This window comes from Aegilops tauschii, chromosome 2 (genome assembly GCF_002575655.3).
Source record: "Aegilops tauschii subsp. strangulata cultivar AL8/78 chromosome 2, Aet v6.0, whole genome shotgun sequence".
NCBI classification, from domain to species: Eukaryota; Viridiplantae; Streptophyta; class Magnoliopsida; order Poales; family Poaceae; genus Aegilops; species Aegilops tauschii.
In genome coordinates, this window is record NC_053036.3 from 443498525 (window position 1) to 443515746 (window position 17222).

General features: G+C 46.2%; 1 protein-coding gene across 7 annotated transcripts; it reads right to left on the reverse strand.

Moving 5' to 3' along the window:
• Positions 1 to 237: 237 nt before the first annotated feature.
• On the reverse strand, positions 238 to 16670 carry LOC141041717 (uncharacterized). Of its 7 annotated transcripts, XM_073508774.1 has the most exons (9): positions 16368 to 16662; positions 16202 to 16281; positions 15782 to 16127; positions 15450 to 15691; positions 14580 to 14653; positions 3357 to 3407; positions 3165 to 3278; positions 1341 to 1454; positions 452 to 955 (listed from the first exon to the last, which is right to left on the reverse strand). In XM_073508774.1, the coding sequence occupies exons 5-9, from the start codon at positions 14610 to 14612 to the stop codon at positions 719 to 721; spliced, it is 549 nt and encodes a 182-aa protein (XP_073364875.1). In that variant the 5' UTR covers positions 14613 to 14653; positions 15450 to 15691; positions 15782 to 16127; positions 16202 to 16281; positions 16368 to 16662; the 3' UTR covers positions 452 to 718. The 7 variants fall into 7 exon arrangements, with proteins under 7 accessions (XP_073364872.1, XP_073364876.1, XP_073364871.1 ...); XM_073508771.1 differs by having other exon boundaries at positions 238 to 955; positions 3357 to 3412; positions 15450 to 16127; XM_073508773.1 differs by having other exon boundaries at positions 3357 to 3412; positions 15782 to 16281; positions 16368 to 16670.
• Positions 16671 to 17222: the final 552 nt, after the last annotated feature.

The following is a 17222-nucleotide window of genomic DNA, read 5'->3' on the forward strand; positions in this document are numbered from 1 at the left end:
GTTTTTATATATCTTCAAAAGGACGACAAAGATGTATTCCACTGTCATATATGAATATGGTTTACAAATGCCGATACTCAAATTCAGAAGCTAGAATCCAGTTTAAGGTGAATTCGAATATTTGGAACACTTCATGTCCAACTCAAATGTCACACGCAGCATAATGTGTACTCCCATTTAGATATGTACACAAGCGATGTATCAAGATTCAAGTACCGAGTGAATCAACCAAGAATGTACAGAACTAACAGACATATAAACACTTATAGAGTATATGGATCAATAATATCAACTAACATACATAACCCAGGCCGTTGTACTTTTCTTTGCTACAACAGCATCCTTTTTTTAGCCAAGCTACTACAACATCTTGGCCCTTTCCGATGCGTGCCACTTATGGTCCATCTATACTACTATTATTGCTGAATGCACATTCAGCCCGATTGGCATATTTGTAGGTCTGGCACAGCAATCAAAATGAAATGTCTCCGAGTCTTATCAATTAATACAGACTTGTGCTCAAATAAAATTACAAACCAAAAAACAAAAAACAATTATTACATGATCTCTAAAACAAATGGTTTGTTTGATTACATGAACAAACAACACAAAGGTTATTCAATGATGGAAAGAACATTTCACCTATGATTTACCAAGTGGGAATTTAATTTCCTTTTTTCCTTCAGGACCTTAACAATGTGGTCAGTCTCAGCTTGCTTCATTTTGAAATCCACCAAATATTTAATGTTGTCTTGAGTACTGCTACTGATTGTGTTGTTTGCTTCCTCAACATGTCAACTTCATCTCTAAGTGCAGAAGCAGAATCTCTTTCTACCACTAGTTTAGCCTCTAGAGCATCAGCAGTTGGCAATTCATAAAGCACGATTGGGCCGGTGCCACTGCTGTGGGATGATACAACGTCCATGGGGACCTCGCTCTTTGATCTTGGGCTAACCTGTTTTGCCATTAAAGTTCCGATTGGATTCAGAAAAGTTGAAGTTAGCAAAACATCTCAACTGGGAGTTATAACAGCAAACCAGTTAAACAAACAAGGAATTAAAGAGTTTCAATTCGATGCTGAAAAGTAGTTATTAACATCATTGTAAACTGTTGTTGCAGCAACAAAGCAGTTAAACAAACAAGCAGCTATTTAAGTTCAGGCAAACAGGTAATTCTTAACAGTAAGTATCAAACACATAGATAGGTGCAGTCTATAATAGGATTAACAGGCTATGGCATTATGTAATTAGTAGCAAACTAAATAAAGCCAAGCAACGTAATTGAACAATTTTGCAATAAGTGGCTAACTAAAATTCCGAGAAGCAAGTAACTGAACTTACGCTAGTTCTTTGTACAGGCACACTGCAACTTCTATTTCGCTTACAAGGTTGTACGAAGGAGTCCATGGCATCAATTGCTTGGATACGCAGTCCCAATACTTCTTTCTTCCCACACTGCATTGGTAAGTCGAATGGTTAATCTGGTAAGATGGTGCGTCCTTGATATGTTATATGAGGACGTGTAGTCAGACTAGTTGTAGCCACACACATCACACTGGCTTTTACTGTATATTTCATGCGATTACTTTTGGCATATCGAGATCTAAGCAATCTACAATAGGATGAAAAGACTGGCATCCTTCACATTATTGGCGAACTCAGTTCATAGAAACAAGCAATTCAACCATTCTGTGGGTAAATCAAAAGCGCCACTGGAATATTTTTCACTACCCCTATCATACACGCAAAAAGGGGCGACGTCACCATAGGGGCTGGTATGGGCGGCCGCCTCAGGTGGCTCGAAAGTGTGCACCTAGTTTGAGTCGTCCAGGTTGGCCCAGGCTAGTTTTGTTCGTACCAACGCACGAGCAGTCAATGTAAAAAATGAAGAAAAATGTTTCAATTTGGATAGGCCAATAACATAAGTGCAAGGCAGGCCCTATAGCAGGCTCGCGGCCCAAACGAGCGCCTCCCATATCGATCGACAGCAGGAAAAATCCCAATTCATCCGCTCCAGCCTCCAGTCTGGTTCGCTCCTAACCTAGCCGCCGCTGGACAGACCGACACAACACTTCCTCGCGCCCTTGTTGGAGGGCGATTGCCGGGCTTCAAGCGAATGGAAGGATAAGAAGATGAAGATCCAACCCTGGGTGTAGCCTGCGTGGGAGGCAGCGACGGCAGCACGGGCATGGCATCGAGCTTGCGCAAACGGACAGTCGCAGCTTGCAAGAGTAGCATGCGCAACGAGCAGGTACATCACAGCCCTGATTATATCTAATTCTACTCTTCAATTTCTGGCCAATAGTTAAACCTGACGGTGTTGTAAAACTGCTTGTATGTAGGGAATCTATGAGAAAATGAAACCATTTTTACTTATTTTATAACTCCCCCAATCAATATTGAACTGACTGAATCTGATGTATCTAATCAAGTTTCCGGTGCAAACATCCAAGCTCATGTTGTTCTTGAGCCTGAAGTGTCTAATGAACAGACTACTAATGAAGGATTTGATGCAAACATTTTACATGCTCCTGGTGATGAACATATAGTGTCTAATGAGGCATCTAATGCAAGCATTTTGCAAGTTCCCATTGAAGGATTTAGTGTCTAATGATGATCTGCTATGTTGAGAGAGACATAGAGATTTGCAGGCATTGATGACAAGCAAATTATAGTGCATTTTCATGGCTTGAGGAAACGTCAAGGCCATCTACCAGAAAGTCCCCGTATCATGACAACGCAGCATAAATACTTTTCTAATCTGTTGTTTGAAACTATTGGCATACTTGTGCAGGATAGATATATTGATATGCAGTTTGCGCACTGGTTATAGGTGCAATTACACTTCGATATTTTCAGCCAGAGAACGAATAATTCAAGCAGGTACAGACCATGTTTGTAGTCCTTCTACACCATGTTGCATTTTGTGTTTTTTGGTGCTTGCATCATTTAGTGTTTATAATTTGAACTACTTTGGATCATTAGCTGGTTTTCAAAGTGCATGTTGCTTCACATTTCTCAAGTTATGTTGATTTCCGGAGTACAAGTGCCTTTGTATTTTTTAAGTTAAATGTTCGCCCCTGGTAACTTGAATTCGTGGATCCGCCACTGCACACAAATCATACACGAATGCCAGTACGAATTAAATAAAATGCAGGGACTTACGCTAGCTTGTTGTACAGGCTCACTGCAGCTCTGCTTGCGCTTGGGATGTTCCATGTACAAGTCCATGTTACCACTTGCTTGGATGTGCAGGCCTTGTGCTCCTTGCATCCCCCTCTGCATTTTTGACACGGCGAATGGCTGATCAAATAAGAGGACTCGACCTTGCTGTTGTACCGGAGGACAGATACTTACAAGGTTATACGGGTGTGCAGGATGTGTACCAGATCCCGTAGCGCCGTCATGCTTCGCTAAAAAATGGATTTGCTTGATTCAGATGATATCTCCAGAAGAAATAAGAGTTAAAGTCAGAGTTGGATAGGCGTGTAAGCTAAGAGAGCAGTGAAAGGATATCCAAACATCGTCGGAACAGTGAAGGGCGTGATGTGTGGATACCTAGTTCGGGCCGGCGTTTGGGCATGCTCGCCTAGCTAGAGTGCGGGTCACTTCAGAGCCGTTGAGGGTGATGCGCTGGCGTTGGCTGGCCGTGCACGGATGCAGATCTTGAGTGGCAGCGGAGCGCTACGATGCGGTGGACGAGACCGTTGGTGAAGCCCCAGCGGCCTCGGGGGGCAGAGGCGCGACGATGTGCTCGGTGAAGTAGCCCCGGTGAGCTGGGACACGGCATCGGTGAAGCGCACCTGATGCGGTGGAAGTCGGTGTCTGTGAGGCACGTCGATTGCGGCGGCCAACGTTGTCGGTGGACCTCCCGGTGCGGTGGAAGAGGGCGTAGATGAGGTAGCTCCGGTGCGGTGGTGAAGCGCGACCGTCGTCTTCGTCGTCGTCGTCTGGCACAGAGGTGGGGAAAGAGACGAGACGAGGGGCGATTCGAACTTTGCTTGGGTTGGCGGCGAATTAGGGATTTGAGCAATCTGGCGCGGAAGGGGATGGTGGAGAAGGGAGATTTTGCAGGGCTGGAATTGGGGCCGCCAGATATTTCAATCCGAAACATGGAAGCGCGAACTTATTTTGTCGTCGTCCTTTTTTTGGGTGGGTGGCTGGGTGCTTCGCGTCCGTCCGACACACGCGACCACCACGACACGACCCTGGTGCGCCTACATTTGAGAATGCAAACTAATCTTCTTTCATTTGCAAACGAATCTATATGTATTACCATGCCCGTGTTTTCCTTGCAATAATTAGTCATTCGAAACGAGGTACTATAAATTAATTAATGAGGAGTTATTTGAAAAAAAATCGAAACGGTATCCATGCTAACGTGGATTAGAGTGTGTGTCACATAATTAGTTATTTGAATTAGAGTGTGTGTCACATAGCGATCTCCAATTCTAACGTGGATTTCACATTTCACTGTATCCACGCTACTTTTTTAATACAAATTCATATGTATATGATGAACACCATGGTAGTGAGAAAACTTTTGGATGGATTCAAACATATGACCTACAAAATAGCACAACAAATCGAGTCAATGTCAACTTTTCAAAACCTAGTATGGCACGAATTCAAAATAATTACCCATATACATGGTCCTCAGTTCAAATCTTACAATGTACACCGAATTGAAACATCGATATTAAGTCTCGTACTATCTACATTCAAATGTTGTTTTGCCCCCCCCCCCCGCACACACGCTACATACTTCCTGTATCGGTCAATCTTCCTCTCCTAACCACCTTAGGAAGCTATCGGTTTCCAACACACATCCATTCTTTCTCTCCATGTTTCGATCTCTAACTCTCTCAACTACACAACCCCCTTTTTCCACTCTGTTATGAAATGTATTTACCTCACACACCCGCCATTGCACCCCATGCCGAGCTCTCTCTCTCTCCCTCTCCCTCTCACCCTCTCACTCTAAATACATGCATTTCCTATCTAGCCCCCAAACCTCTCGTGCGCACGCACACACGTTGTCTATCTAGGTCACTCCCTCGAGACTGTCTCACTCTTTCTTCCGCACGGCGGGCCACACTCGCTCAATCTCGCTCTCTTTATCTGAGTCTCGTTTAACCTCGTTTTCTTTCACACACAAATGATATATCTCCCTGTTCGGGCCTCGATCGACACACTCTATACTCTCTCACACAGATTATCTATCTAGGTCAGTCCATCGAAGCCGCCCCCACTCTTTCGACCTCATGGTGGGCCACGCTCTCTCTCTCTCCCTCTCTCTCTACCTCTCTCTCTCTCTTTGTATGTCTCGATTGACCTTGCTCTTTCTCGGACAAAAACGATATATCACCATGTTTGAGCCCAATTCGACTTATTCACATTGTATACTGTCTCACGCGCATTGTCTATCTAGGTCACTCTCTCCAACCCGTCTCACTCTTTCAATCGCACGACGGCCCTATGTGATCGATCGACCTTGCTTCCTCCCACGCACAAAATATATCTACACGTCTGTGACTGGATCATCTCTCAAGCTCTATCTTACAGCCCTCACCCTTGCCAAAAGCTCAATCGGACAATATCTCTCCAGAGCATATATATTTGTTCCACGAATGTCGGACCACACTCACTTTGTCTCTCTATCTATATGTCTCTCAATTGACCTTGCTTTCTCATGCCGTATCTGCCACACATTGAAGCTACCTCTCCATCCCTTGCAAAGCTGGGGCTATTTACATTGCGAGGGCACTCCAACCTTGGATTAATTTGTGTAGGCATTTATTCCGGTCGGTTTAGATTATATTTTCATAGCATTCGGCCCACAACTACTCGAAACACCGTTGCAACCCCCGCAACTCCCCTAGTTGATTTCCCTTTGGCTCGGTCATCGCTCTCTCGCACGTCCTTTCTTGGCTTCAACGTCGCAACATGGTATTATTGCAAAAAACTCTGTTGTTCTCTTTAATTATTATAAATAAGCTACAAAACTACACACCGATAGTCCACTTGGAATGGAACAAATTTGGACCCACAAATTAAAGTGCTACAAACTACACACCTAGGGGCCCACATGTCATGAAACAAATTTGGACCCATATACAAATTAAAAAATAAAGGACGAGGATCGAACATGCGACCAGGGCCTTCAAGCCGCACGTCAATAGGCAACATACGTAGAACAGCAATGTTTCTTGTACCTCCCTTTGTTCACATAATGTTTTTATATTACCACAGCCTATTTAATTGATAACATGTAATATTATTTTTAGTACTATCCGCCTTTACTTACTGGTGGGTTCCATGTGTGCTCTCTCTCCTCCCCTTCTGCGTTTAGACGCATGGGCATACACGAAGAACTCGCGGGCGATGTTGCCGTTGACCATATCTGGACGCATTCATAAGTTACGGCACCAGTTTCACGTGCTAGCGGCACTAGTCAGTGTGTACGTGCAATGCACGTTAATTTGGAAGTATATTAAGTGCATGCGGATATTAAGTTGGATATTATTTGCGTGTTATTATGTGATTAGCACTATTTTTGGCATGAAATTAACTGCACGCTAAACGTGTTGAGCGCTCGACATTGAAGCAGTCTAGGTCATTGGATGACAAGGAATACATGTGGCTTGATGACGTTTTATATTTAATTTGATACGGCTCTAGCAGAACATTCAATCGATCAAACCATAGATTTCGTTCAGTCTAACTCCAACTTTAAATTATACGACGATCGATCTAAAATAAACGGAAATGATAAACGTTCGGATTTTAAGCATGGCAATCCGAACATTTTTCATGGCAAATTTAGATTACGCGGCGGCGGCGGGGGCGTCTTGCCGTGGGACGCGGCTCCTCTGCCGTGCTCTGTGTGTCGTCGGGCCACTGACCGACGGCGACGGCGGCGTCTTGCGCCGTTGTTAGCGTACTCGTGGACGTTGGCCCTAGCTTCAAGGAAGGCCACAATGTTCTGGACTTCGGTCTCCAGGAGCGAGTCAACTGGCGGGAGGAGGCGACTGGCGTTGGTGCAAGGAAGTGGTCGACGGCGGCCATCCATGCCGCTGAGGGGGGCACTGGCACCCGCGCGGGGACAGGCGCTGTCAACAGCGCGGCGGAGACATTCGTGTGCACGGGCACCGGCACAGGCACGCACGTCAGTGTACGTGCAAGCGCATGCGCTGGCAGGTGCACGGGCACTGGCACGAACGTGCGCGTCAGTGCACGCGCAGGCGCATGTGCTGGCAGGTGCACGGGCGCGTGAAAGTCGGCGGGGACCTCGTGGAACCCCGTGGCATCAAGCTCGGCGACAATGTGTGGCTCCTAGCCCATCAATGCCACGGGGATGGGCGCTGGCGCAGTCGGGGCGATGGGAGCCAGAACGGGAGCGGGGACAGGCGCGGCGCCTTCCCGCAAGGCCAGTTCAAGCTCGTCCCAAAGCGCCTTATGTTCTTGAGACTCTGGCTGGGTGTCTTCCTCAGGAAAATGGAAGACTAAGGGCAGACCATCGTGATGCGGCATGGCGTATGTTTAGGTCAGGCTGGTTGGAGGTAGACGACAGGAGAATCAGAGAGGAAGAGAGAAGATTATAGCGATACCGGGTAGTGCGGGGTTGATTTTAAACTGCGGCGCCGGCGACATTAAAAGTGGGAGCAGTTGGGACGAAGGTGGGCGGCGGAGCCTGGTCAAAGGGCTCGCCTCCCAGTGAGCCTGCACAATGGTCTGCTCGCACGCCTCCCTGTCAGCCGGCGCAGCGGTCTGCTCGCACGCCTCCCGTCGACTCACACGCTTGCTCGGACGGCACCCGCCGATGAGAAGCGGGACTCGTGGCGGCACGTAAACGCCCACGGTTTCAATAGTGAAAGCGTTCGCCTTAACGTGACAAGTCTTTGTTCCAAAATACCTTGGCTCTTCATTTGTGCAACTTGTCATAAGCAGCTTGTCTCAAATTGAAGAAAAAATTACGAAGTAATATTTGTGCCATATCACGTGACCATGCTCAGTTTCAAGAATTTATGGTCACTTTTGGATTTTCTGAAATTTAAGATCCAGGATTCGAAACAATATCATAAGCTGCATCATGCAATAAATTTTCAAGCCATACATCTGTCCTGTTGTATTTCTTAAGAAAGGATTTGGTCAAACATTTTTCTTAGTTAGACTTCAGACAAGTTATATATGCAGAGCAAAAGGATAATCCCTCCGTACCAGTGCATTGCCTGATATATTAACTCAAGTACTAGGCACGAACAAACGGGCTCAATTTTGTGCTCATCCTGGTGTAGTAGTAGTAGTAGTACTACTAGGCAATGCAGTTGACGGGTGACCTTGGCGAGCGGCGACCGAGGGAATTGAACCGTGCTCGACACGGTAGGTAACGTTGTCTAGTTACTTTTTTTTGAACACAATGTTGTCTAGTTACTAAAGCATCCCTCCGTTGTTCATCGGTAGTCATTATGGACCGGGGACATGAGGGGAATTTCCTAGGGCTGGAATTCTGGCCGCCAGATATTTCGACTCGAAACGCGGAGGCTCGACTTGTTGGGGTTGCCTAATGTGCGTACCACGCACGCCACCAGAAGGACACAAGCCTGGTTTTTTTTATTTTTTTAGGATCAACACGAGCCAAGGTCTGGCTGGTACGCCGTTGGGTCCTACCATTCGAGAATACGAAAGGAACCTTTTAAGTTGCTGAACGAATCTATGTGTATTACAATGCCCGTATTTTCCTTGCAAATACTAATCTCAACGTGGTAATTGATTTATGACGAGTTGTTGAATTAGAGTGAGTTTGTGATATAGTGATCTCAACGTGGATTCCACATTTCATGGTATCCCTGCTAAGTTTTTCAATGCAAATGACACCCACACACGAACACAACAACAATCTAATAAGTATAGTGCATCTATTTTTCCAAACCATGCATGTATGCCACGAATTCAAAAATACTCCTTTAGAGATTTCAACAAGCGACTACATACGGAGCAAAATGAGTGAATCTACACTCTAAAATATGTCTATATACATCCGTATGTGCCAGTCCACTTGAAATCTCTAAAAAGACTAATATTTAGGAACGAAGGGAGTAAAATGTAAGACATGCACGTTCCTCAATTCAATATTTAAAATGAACATGAAACTAAAACATGAATATTATGTCTTGTACTACAGTACATGCAAATGTTGTGTTTAATTAGGCGGAGCTATGATTGTCGGGGGTCACCCCCTCGACCTTAGATAAAATTGTCAAGCTCTGTTTAGGGTTGTTTAGATTATATTTGTCCCCACCCTCCCAACCACCGATTGGTTGTGCACCCCCCACCCCTCCTCCCCGGGAGAATATCATGTGCCCCCATACCTTAGATGCTATATGCCGATACGAGTTGCTTGGAGATTGTAGATCTGAGATATAGCAGCTCACATGATGTCTTAATATTTTTACAGGAAACCTTGATGAGTTTGAGAATTGCACACAATTTGTACAAAAACTACTCAGATGCCCTTGGATCCCATATCCAACGACCTCGAAGCTCGTATCACCGTAGCATCTAAGATGAAGGAGGACATCATATTCTCCTGTATGTAAGAATATCATGTGCTACCACACCTTAGATGCTTTGGTGATACAAGCTCTTCGGAGCTGTTGGATTTGTGACCCAATGCCTCCTCGGTGGTTCGAATGTTTTTTTGCAGAAAAACCCCCAAAGAGTTCGACCACTGCTTACAAGCACAAAGACTGCTCAGATCCCATTGGATCTCAGATCAAACGACCTCGAAGCTCGTATCACCGTAGCATCTAAGATGAAGGAGGACATCATATTCTCCTGTATGTAAGAATATCATGTGCTACCACACCTTAGATGCTTTGGTGATACAAGCTCTTCGGAGCCGTTGGATTTGTGACCCAACGCCTCCTCGGTGGTTCGAATGGTTTTTTGCAGAAAAGCCCCCAAAGAGTTCGGCCACTTCTTACAAGCACAAAGACTCCTCAGATGCCATTGGATCTCAGATCAAACGACCTCAAAGCTCGTATCGCCGTAGCATCCAAGCTGTGAGAGCACCTTATGTTTTCTCGCAGGGGAGAATATGAGGTGCTCCCGCACCGTAGATTCTATGGTGATACGAGTTCACAGAGATCTAACTACCCACAGTAGAAGGTTTGAATGTTTTTACAATATACGGCTGAAAGAGTTTGGGAATTGCATAGAAAGTACAAGTACGACGCATGTGCCATCTGATCACTGATCATATGACCTAGATGCTCATATCACCGTAGCGGGTAATTAAGCTACGGGGAGCGCCTAATATGAGCAACGGGGAGCCATTGGATCCAAGATGCAGCGGTACACACGAGGCCTGAATGTTTTATTTGCAAAAAAACCTTTGGAGAGTTTGGAAATTGCGCACAATTACAAAGACTACTCCCAAGCCATTGGATCTCACTTCCAACGGTGTAAAAACTCGTATCACCATAGCATCTAAGCTGCGGTGTGGATGTGATATTCTATGCCGCTGCCATTTTTGTTCGTAAACTTGCAAAATACGTGTAACTTGTGCCGTTACTTGTCTAACCGCGCAAAGTGTTTGTTAAAAAAAACCATCCTACACTGAAATATCGGAACAACACACGGGGGTCCCACTTATCATTAATCAAATTTGGACCTAAAACTAACAAATCTGAAAGAAGAGATTCGAACTGGAAACCTGGACTACAAAGCGTAAGTCGATAGCCTGAAACAACAACGGTTGTTGGCTTTGTCCCATAAAAGAGGACGAAACACCGTAAGAATTAAAGAACGTGCGAAAATACTCGAGGGAAATTAGATACATGAGAACGAATAGATCGCGAGATGACTAGAGGATACTTGAACGATGCACCGGGAGAATATGGAGATGAATGAAGATACATCAATTTAGAATAATTGGAGAACGAAGCTAAAAAAACTTAGAACGAAGAAATCTTCTGAAATGATGGCCTTTGGATGATCAAGAAATGAAAACAACACTGAAATGCTCCGGATGGGTAAGAAAGAATTCTCACAATCGAAAACAATTATGAGAGGATGGCATCAAACTAGAACCATGAATCTTCAAGAGAATGGACCAAGATTCAAGAGCAATTCTTCTTCGGTCTTGAAATGTTGAGAATGATGACGAGAAACACCACCATGAATTGTTGAGATACTCCGGGATAAAAATTAGAAAGGTTGAACCAACAATGAAAAGAATTTGAAAAATCTTGGAGAAAGACATTTGACTGATGATAACTCATTCTTACGTCAAACTTCAAAAAGAATTTGGGAATAACTCCAGAAAAAATTAGAAGAGTCAGGTAAGATCCTGGGAAATGACCTGTGGGTTAGGGCCCACTGAAAAGATACATCGTTGGAAAGATTGCTTGAAAGAGAGATTACACCGGTTGAATTAAATGGCTTGAATGAGGTAACAACCTCGAAATAGCTTGAATGGATTTGGAATGGAAATGCGAATCTTCAGAGATATCTTCAGCACTCCAGATAACATGAATAGCAAGAGGTGGATGATTAAGAGATGCACCGACATGAGAAAGCATTTGAAACGAGGAAAAGAATACGATCAACACTGAAAGCTTGACTTGAGTCCACCGGAGAAGAAAAGAATGAAGAATGATGAACTCGAAGCTTCGTGAGCATCTTCCTAAGAATCACCGGATAAGAACATTGACGGAAAAGAATGGAGAGACTTCACATCAATAAAATGATACTTGATTAAGAAATATGAGTCCTTGAATAAAAGGGTGGGAGGGCGGGAAAACAAAGGCAACTTTGGGCATATGGAATAAACACCGTTGAGAAAAACTTAGAGTTGATCTTGGGGATGTTGAAAATGATCGGATCCACTTGAAGAGAAGCACACCGGTTGGAAATAGAATTAAGATGGCAATCTCGATGATCAAGAAGGATTAGTATTCACATAGCAATATGAAAACACCATTTAGGGAAGGTATGGATTCAACATTTGACTTCGAAGCAACTCGAATACCACAAATAAAAACAAAACAAAGGATTGGCTCACAGAATAAGCCGGGACAAACATATGATAGAGATTTCGTCCGAAGTTTTCGTGGTGGGGCCCACACGGGCTCGATCGTACAACACCATCATGTACAAGGATGCGCACATGACATACGAAGCATCCCCGAGTCGGCATAGCCAAGGACTCTTTAAAACACTATGAGACCACTGTAAAACCAACCGTGGAAAGGCGGACCACTAGACGTCGAACCCCAATCTCATATCATGCATCTGTCGGAAAGATATCCTAAGAGCTACTTGAATTCCCACTTATAAACTCCCGAAACTTTCTGGTTATGCAATCAGGTGTTGGGGATATAGGGGACACAAAATAAATCACCCAAACTAACAATACCTAGATCCTGTTGTATCCATCCGTCAACACATAACCAAGAAAACTCCGGAAATCGTTTACCTCAACCTTCGAAAAGCATCCGTTATACTAGTTATGGCAATACTCCCGAACTCCCGCCCCAGTACTAGGTGGCGTCGAGGTGATCTCACCAACAACTGCATAAAAGAGATTTCGATGTCGGCGAAACTCATGTATTCCAGAACTGCAACGATAAAATTGTGACGACAACACCTCGGAGGACACTGCCACAACCCCTAAATGTCAGGAGGCACCAAGAACAATGTTCTCTTCACAAAACCATCAGAACGATTCCAAGATACCCGCGTGATCCTAAAAAAAATTTTGTGAAATTTCAGGAGAGAAGTCAAAACTTCTACGTCAGGAGACCTCACTAGAGCGAAGAAGGGACTGAGGAGTAAAAAGAATCCTACTCTCCGATATATATAATCCTAAGACTCAAAACATTTTTGTTCTAGACTCAACAACGCTAGCGATTCAATCAAGCAGGGGGGGCCCTAAGTCGGGGATGGCTCTGATTACAAACTTGTAACGCCCACGATGCGGCTATATCTCCCATGTGTCGAGGCACGACTTAATGGCATAACCGCATTGTGGTTTTGTCGCAAGAAGGGTCGTCTTCACACAATCCCATGTAATGAACAAGAATGGGATAAAGAGTTGGCTTACAATCGCCACTTCACACAATACATAAATAAAATCATACATCATTCAAGAGTACACACATAGGTCCGACTACGGAACCAAAAGGAAAGAAGACAACCCAACTGCTAGATCCCCGATCGTCCCAACTAGGCTCCACTGCTGATCAACATGAAAAGGAAACAACACAACGAACAAGATCTTCATCGAGCTCCCACTTGAGCTCAGTTGCGCCACCTGCACAGGTATCATCGGCACCTGCAACTGTTTTGGAAGTATCTGTGAGTCACGAGGACTCAGCAATCTCACACCCGCGAGATCAAGACTATTTAAGCTTATAAGAAAGGATGGGGTAATGAGGTGGAACTGCAGCAAGCACTAAGCTTATGTGGTGGCTAACATACGCAAATGAGAGCGAGAAGAGAAGCAACGGAACGGTCGTGAACTAGCAATGATCAAGAAGTGATCCTGAACTCCTACTTACGTCAAACATAACCCAGAAACCGTGTTCACTTCCCGGACTCCACCGAGAAGAGACCATCACGGCTACACACGCGGTTCAAGCGTTTTAAATAGGGTCAAGTGTCAAGTTCTCTACAACCGGATATTAAGAAATTCCCATCTGCCACATAACCGCGGGCACGGCTTTCGAAAGATAATACCCTGCAGGGGTGTCCCAACTTAGCCCATTATAAGCTCTCACGGTCAACGAAGGATATTCCTTCTCCCGGGAAGACCCGATCAGTCTCAGAATCCCGGTTACAAGACATTTCGACAATGGTAAAACAAGACCAGCAAAGCCGCCCGAATGTGCCGACAAATCCTGATAGGAGCTGCACATATCTCGTTCTTAGGGCACACCAGATTGTCCAAGCTTCCGGTAGGCCAGCCCAGAGTTGCCCCTGGTGGCCACCGGCGACTGACAGGTTGGACCAACACTCGAAGGAGCACTGGCCCGGGGGAGTAAATGAAGATGACCCTTGAGTCTGCAGAACCCAAGGGAAAAAGGCTTAGGTAGTCAAATGGTAAAACCAAGGTTGGGCCTTGCTGGAGGAGTTTTATTCAAAGCGAACTGTCAAGGGGGTCCCATAAATCACCCAACCGCGTAAGGAACGCAAAATCAAGGAACATAACACCGGTATGACGGAAACTAGGGCGGCAAGAGTGGAACAAAACACCAGGCATAAGGCCGAGCCTTCCACCCTTTACCAAGTATATAGATGCATTAATTAAATAAGAGATATTGTGATATCCCAACATAGACATAATCCAACATGGAGCAATCTTCATCTTCACCTGCAACTAGCAACGCTATAAGAGGGGCTGAGCAAAAGCGGTAACATAGCCAAACAATGGTTTGCTAGGAAGGGTGACAAAGGTTAGAGGTTCATGGCAATTTGGGAGGCTTGATAAGCAAGTGGTAGGTAGCGCGACATAGCAATAGAGCGAACAACTAGCAAGCAAAGATAGAAGTGATTTCGAGGGTATGGTCATCTTGCCTGAAATCCCGCAAGGAAGAAGACCGAGTCCATGAAGAAGACAAGCGGACGTAGTCGAACGAATCCTCACAACTCTGGAACGAAACCGAAGGTAACGAGAGAAGCAACCCGGAAAGAAACAAACAACAAAGTAAACAACCATCACATAAACATGGCATGATGCACAAACAAGTATGATGCATGTCCGGTTTAATGAGGCATGGCATGGCAAGGTGCAACAAACAACACTACAAATTAAGTGGAGCTCAATATGCAACGAGTTGCATATTGACGAAACACCACATTTAATTAGTTAGTTCTCTCTCATTTATGTACCCAACAATATTAAATGTTATTAACCATGGCAAGAGGTGAGGCATATGAAACCTAACTATTTGAGCAAGTTAAATGAGGCCGGAAACAAACAACAACAATTCCGGAAAATCCCCATTTGCATAACTTCGATTTGGTACTGTTCTGTCCTAAAGCATATTTTATTGTTGTTAAACAGTAGAACAAATTGCACCATGTTAAACTAGGCATTTTTCACCCCATTTACATATAAAGTTTATTATAATCCGAGCTACGGTTATTTAGCTATGAAATAAATCATTTAAACATGGCATTTATGCAAATTAAATGCAAACGGTAATTTAAACATTTTAAACATGGATGAAAGTGGGATATTGTGAAACAAGATAAAATTCTGAGCATCTTTCATATATAATTTATTTAATTCTGATGCATGGTTTGTGAATTATTGATGCATGAACATGAGGGACTTTTCTGTAAAACTGATGTTCTCTGGAAAATAGCTAAATTCGCAGCAACAGAAAAAACAGATCTGGGCCCAAAACGGAGATCAGGCCCAAAGCGCGGGGAGCTGCTCACATCGGGCCTTGAGGCCTTGGATAGGGGCGCAGCCCACGCGAGCAGGGGAGGCCGCTCGGTCGATGTGGAGGCAGAGAACGAGAGGAACGGTCAACGCGGCCATCGCGGCTGCAGTCTCCTCCTCTCGAACAGAGGCAGGAGCGGGACTGAGACGAGCGCTCCGGCGAGGGCGCGGAGGCCCGCGGGCGCGGATCTGGGCGGCGGGAGCCCATCTTCGATGATGGTGGCGCCGGCTGGTGCTCCTGTTCGAGGCAAGGACAGAGAGAGAGGGAGAGAGATTAGAGGGGAAGAAGCAGACACGAAGAAGAGGAGGCAGGTCACGGCGACATGACCTGGGTGGTCGCCGGCGGACGGTGTCCATGGCAGGGTCTTGCGGGAGCCGCGACGGGGCTGGGACGGCACGAGGACGACGCCGACGAGCTCCACGGCCACGGCGGACGGCGGAACTGGACGGACTCGAGGGCAGGGAGGCAGCTTGGCGACGCGGGACTTGAGGCGCAGGGGCGAAGGACTTGGCGAAGCGGAGGTAGCAGCGGCGGATGGAGCTTCTACTCCGGCAACGCGGCGGTGCAGGGAACGGTGGGAGGTGCGGATCCGAGTGCTGGACGGCGTTCCAGGAGAGATCCGAGGCGAGGCAGGGGGTCAGCGGCCATGGCGTTCGGGGATGGAGCTCCTGTCGTGCTGGTCAGAGGGAAAAGAGGTTAGGAGGGAGACAAGGAAAGGAAGGGAGGATGAGGGACGGTGGTGCTCATCTGCGGCAGCGCCGATGGTCACCGCCGAGGTCGAGGCGGGGCACGCTCTGGCGGACGGGCGTCGGGGCTCCGCTCGTTGCCTAGCAGGGAAGCAAACGGACAGGGGGGGATTAAAGCAGGGGAGGAAGAAGAAGGCACGGAGAAAGAGAGATGCAGGGAGTCGCACGGGCCTGGGTCCAGGCGCTGCTAGCTTTCTGCCGGCGACGACGACTCCAGCAGATTCGGGCGGCTCGGCGGGGTCACACGGCCGAGGCAGGGGAGATCAGGCGAGGTGTGTGGGTTGGTCGGGCACGCAAGATGAGGGAGATGGCCGGAGAGGATTTGGATCATGGGTGCGGCTCTATTGGTGGGGAAAATCAAGGGAGGCAGGGATCGATGGATTGGATGGAGCAGGTGGAGAGGTGGTTGGCTCGGGATGGATCCCGAGGAAGCTGGTGGCGGCGGAGTGGGAAGGATGGGACAAGCTTCCTAAAGATTAGGGTTGGTCTAGTTATATATAGTGAGTCGATTTTTGGATAAAGGCATTTGGTCCCTCCGATCTTAATCGGACGGTCCCGGAAAATAGGCTAGGGACACCAAATAAGAAAACGAAGATGTTTTATAGATGTTTGGGGATGATCCGGACCCAACGGTGACAACAAACCGGGTCGGGTACGGGACAACTTCGGACGCGCGCGAGGGGGTCGGTGGTTGTGCAGAGAGGGTCAAACGGTCAGACAAGAGAGAATCGAAAAACCGGTTAGACTCAGAACGGTCAACGAACGCAACAGAGAGAAGCGAGGAGCGGCAACTACGAGCGGATGCAAGTGGGAGAACATGCGGATGCAATGCGATGATGAATGCAACAAACAAATAAATACACACAACGATAACGAAAAAGATGGAAGGCGTCTGGAGCGTCGGTCTCGGGGCGTTACATTGCCGGCAGGTAAATTTAAACATCCACCGCGGCGTTGCTCTGGTGTTTGAGTGCGGCAGGATTTTTAATTTTTTGATTGACGGGAGCAGGCGCGGCAGGATT

Bases quoted from the DNA above. Each gene is read 5' to 3' on its own strand.
- LOC141041717 (XM_073508771.1), bottom strand. From the start codon at position 15,661: ATGGGCTCCCGCCGCCCAGATCCGCGCCCGCGGGCCTCCGCGCCCTCG. The intron at 3,413-14,579 runs GCAAGATGACCA...TCCATTTTTTAG, and splicing joins TCTTCCTTGCGGGATTTCAG to CGAAGCATGACGGCGCTACG. The intron at 1,455-3,164 runs GTAAGTCCCTGC...TTACCAATGCAG, and splicing joins AGCCTGTACAACAAGCTAGC to TGTGGGAAGAAAGAAGTATT.